We start from the raw sequence: 4,270 nt of genomic DNA, 5'->3' as shown, positions 1-4,270 counted from the left end.
GGGGGGGTGTAAAATAACTACATTTTAAAAAGATATTTCAGTTTATCGGTGCCTGTGGTGTGTAAAGGTTAGGCTCCTCACTGGTGCACACAGTGGATGTGAGTTTGTGCCTGGTTTGGGAAGTCCTTGATCGAGTTTTTCCACTTGTATGCTGGGAGGCTGTTTCTTACTCAGCCTTCGTCTGCCCTCTCAGGCAGGGTAGAAGCAGCTGACCTCCTCACATTCTACATTGTGTTGATAGGGCCGTGAAAAAACACATTTACAGTCATTACAATCTTTCATGTGTTGTTTTATCGGGGGGGGGATGTTTGTTTTGGTTATGTTCTACTCCTCCTTAATTTGTGGATTAGATTTCAGCGTATTGATAGCATAAGGCCTCTGTTATTTATCAAAAGTGCACATTCTCCCTCTGATGAGGTGGCACTTGTTGGCCACAACCTGTGTGCAGAGAAAGGTTTTTCCCCTCTGTTTTGCTCAGCTCTTTTATGATGAGTTGAGTGAAGTAATAATTTAGTAATATGAACCCCATAGCCTCCCAGTGTAAGGACGTTTTCAAAATATATATATTGTATATGGTGTTAATCCAAGAAAGCAAACAACCCCCCTCCCCCCTCCCCGAAATGTGAATTGTTTATGTGCGTATGTGCATATGTACGTATGTGTGTATGTGTGTATGTATGTGTGTGTGGTGCGTGCGTGAGTGAATATGTGTTTGCACGAGTCTGGAACACTGGGGTGTGTCCTTGAGCAAGACACGATAACCCTAGCTCAAATTACAGGGCGCTGCACAGTGGCGACCGACAGTGGCATTGTTTATAAACTGTTCTGTATTTGTGTAATAGTGTGTATTTATGTATGTAGCCTATTTATGCATCTTTGTATTTATGTATGTACATATTCATAATTATGTATTTATGTATGTATGTATGTTTGCCATTGTAAAACAAAGTGCCCTTCTGGGACAAATAAAAGTGTAATTTATTATTATTATTAATAATAATACATACAAACTCACAACGATCTACTGCTTGGATGGATTCTGTTTAATCGAAATATGATGAAAATAGAAATGCTTTTAGTTTCTTCTTAAAAATTTCTAGATTTTCTGCTTCTCTGATAGTTTTAGGAAGCCTATTCCAAACAAGTGGGGCAAAATATGAGAAAGAGCGTTGGCCATATGATTTGTAATTTATTTTAGGCTTAACAGGGGTTGTTTTGTCACTTGAAGATCTGAGCGTTCTAGGAGGCACATAGGGTGTTAAAAAGTGTTTTAGATTGTGTCATGTTGTTTCTGTCTCTTCAGTAGATTGTGTCATTTTGTTTCTGTCATTCTTGTGGTATTGTAGCTGTCTTATCCTGTCTATCTGGTGTGTTCGCCTTGTCATCTTTCATGTGCTGGGTTTTTGGTTTTTTCGTCGTTCACGCTCGCGCATGTGTGTGTGTATGTGTGTGTGTGTGTGTGTGTGTGTGTGTGTTTTACTCTTTTTTACTTTGTGGATTGGATATTTGAGCTTATTGATAAAGTTTTTGCTTCAGTCATGTCTGTATGTCATATTTGTCTGTCATGTTGTAGTATTGTGCTGTTTATCTGACATAGGTCATATTGTGTTGTTCATATTGTATCTGTCAGTTTACATTGACCTTGACCATCAATGATTTATTTGTAAAGGCACCATCCATCCATGTCCAGGTGCTGTTTTAGCCTGTCAGTTGTGGATGAATAAAGTGTATCTTATCTGTCTTGACATGTTGGTCCTGTCGTGTGGTATCTATCTATCTGCTGATGCTGTCTTGTCAATTCTGTCATTTCATTCCAGTCGTGTCACTTCTATCATGTCATGTTTGTCGTTTCTGTCATATCTGTCTGACGCGTCTGTCCATTGTGAGATGTTGTATGGTACAGATCACGATTGCATGTTTTTATGTTCTCTTAGTGGGAGGGTGCTTCTGGTAAGCCCTACTTCTTAATTTTACTTCTGTTATTTCTGTCTGTCTGTCTGTCTGTCTGTCTGTCTGTCTGTCTGTCTGTCTGTCTTTTCCCCAGCTCTAAGTTAACTAAGTAAGTATCATTGTGTGGATATGCTTGTTTTCTCAAACTCAGACTGGAGATGTGCTTGCTTCCCTGTACTCAGAATGCACTAAGATACCATTTTTCCTTACCTGTCTTCTTTTTTTTTCAGTTTTATTTAGAGCCAAGAGAAAAACTGCAGGAGGAACTGAGCAAAAGAGGCATGGACCCTTCATCCTTTGTCACTGTTAAAGCTGGGGACATTCAAGTTTTTTGATGAATGAGATGCATCCTCATCCTTCCGACCTTCTGCTATCTTTCTCTCTCTCCAGTCTGTGTGAGAGATTCACGTTTTCTGATGAATACAATGTTATTCTTTCTATTCTTTGTCTCATTCTCTCATTCTCTGTCTGTCTGCCTCACTCTCTTTCTCTCTTAGGTGTCAAAGTTTTGTGATAAATGAGACAGGAGCCTCTCTATCCTGTTATAAAAGCAGTCTATCTCTATGATGTAAATTGTTTCCCTTTGAGCACTATTATTATCTGTTTATGCTGATTTTCAGTAAGTGTTATGCAGCTTTTATTTATGCTTCTTTTTTTCTGTTTTTTGACTTGTTCAAAACTTTTCTGTATTTAGAATTAATGTATATTTGTTTTTGGTGGCATCCTTTATTACAAAGCTTGCATATGATAATAGAAAGCAATGGAGATTTGGGTATTTAGCTCAATTTGTTTTTTTGCACTATAGTTGACTCAGGTATTTCCTATAGTGTGGTCAAAAATTTATGGTACAAGTTATTGTCAAATATCTCCTCAATCGTTGAACAAAGACTCTTGAACTTTTGCCCAATGACTTGTATCAATTTGTCTCAACAGATTAATATTTTTGTAAAAAACTGTTCACTGTATTTTAGAAAATTCTTCAATAAATATTAATTTTAAAAATCCTGGTAGGTGGTTTCTACAGATTTAAAAAGGTTTTCATCCCATGAGCTGGGACATTAGCACTGTTAAAAGCAAGTTTGTACTTTTTTTCCAATCACGGCATCATGCTTATTGAACTCAGGTTTTTAGAACCTTAAAGTGAAAAAAAAAAAAGTGTTCACTATCCACTATATAATTTTTTATTTTTTTGGTGACAATTAATGGTGTGGAATGAACCTTGAAGTTTTTTTTATTCTAGTTTTTTTACCATGGATGATTACATTTTACTGGGGGTTTTTTAAAACCAAAACGAACTGACACGAGCACATCACTACTGAACAGGAGTGGTTACACTGTTCTTTATTTCTGTTACTCTTATGTTTTGTACAGATATATTGAGAGTTATTTGTGATAGTCTGAAGGTGCCTCCCTGTCGCAATACCCATCTATGATTTACCTCATCATCATGCTACTCCCTGTTGTGCCAAGTATGGGAACATTGATTCACCCGTTAAAGACATATTTGAGGATAAGTTGTGCCAGGAATTTTTGTCTGCTTTATACGTACGTATGTATTTATTTTGTTGTTCCAGTCATTCCTTATGTATAAATCTCGTAATATAACTCTTACATCTGTCGATAGGTTTGATCTGTGTTGGAATTGTGGTTGTTGTTATCGATCCAGAATTGTGATAAACAATGCACAATTTGTACCTGTTTCAGGCAGTGAAAGTTGGGTCACTGGTCCATTTGACACATTCAGGTGAACTCGTGGCCAGAGATGATGGATCTATTGACTTCCTGTATAGGTTTAAGATTCTTTACCTAAACCCCTCTCTGGATTGTTTTCCCCATGAATGCTATATCTTATATCTTATAACATATATATACAACAGTCTCTGCCTAATATCCCACTGCTTATGTTCCCAGTTCACGTAAGTTCCCACTGTTTAAAGAAAACAGTATTTTTACTACCCAAAAGTCACCCCTAAGATCTTGCTCTGAAGGATTACTTTTGGCTGAGATCCCGCATTTCAGATAATAATAATAAATGAATAAAATTAATTACACTTTTATTGATCCCAGAAGGGCAGTTTGGTTTATAATGGCAAACTACATACACACACACACACTCACACACACACACACACACACACACACACACACACACACACACACACACACACACATTTGAATACTTGTGTGCATACATATATGTAAATACATGAAAGGATATGACGTTTGCCCCGGACAGGATTCAGGCCGAAGCATTAAGTCGTTGACACTTTTCCCAAACATTGCACTCGTATTTTGAACTCTCCACCTAAACTTACATCAC

General features: G+C 37.3%; 1 protein-coding gene across 2 annotated transcripts in view; it reads left to right on the top strand.

Moving 5' to 3' along the window:
• Positions 1-4,004, top strand: part of LOC101848241 (N-acyl-phosphatidylethanolamine-hydrolyzing phospholipase D) — a 20,600-nt gene extending 16,596 nt beyond the window's left edge. For both annotated transcript variants that reach the window (XM_035972726.1, XM_005109766.3), the window contains exon 7: positions 2,181-4,004. In XM_035972726.1, the coding sequence (XP_035828619.1) occupies positions 2,181-2,285 (105 nt within the window). In that variant the 3' untranslated portion in view covers positions 2,286-4,004. The remainder of the gene's footprint in view (positions 1-2,180) is intronic.
• Positions 4,005-4,270: the final 266 nt, after the last annotated feature.

The sequence above is a fragment of the Aplysia californica genome, unplaced genomic scaffold, assembly GCF_000002075.1.
Source record: "Aplysia californica isolate F4 #8 unplaced genomic scaffold, AplCal3.0 scaffold00814, whole genome shotgun sequence".
NCBI classification, from domain to species: domain Eukaryota; kingdom Metazoa; phylum Mollusca; class Gastropoda; order Aplysiida; family Aplysiidae; genus Aplysia; species Aplysia californica.
The sequence above is the reverse complement of the archived record's forward strand: the minus strand, read 5'-3'. Positions and strand labels throughout refer to the sequence as shown.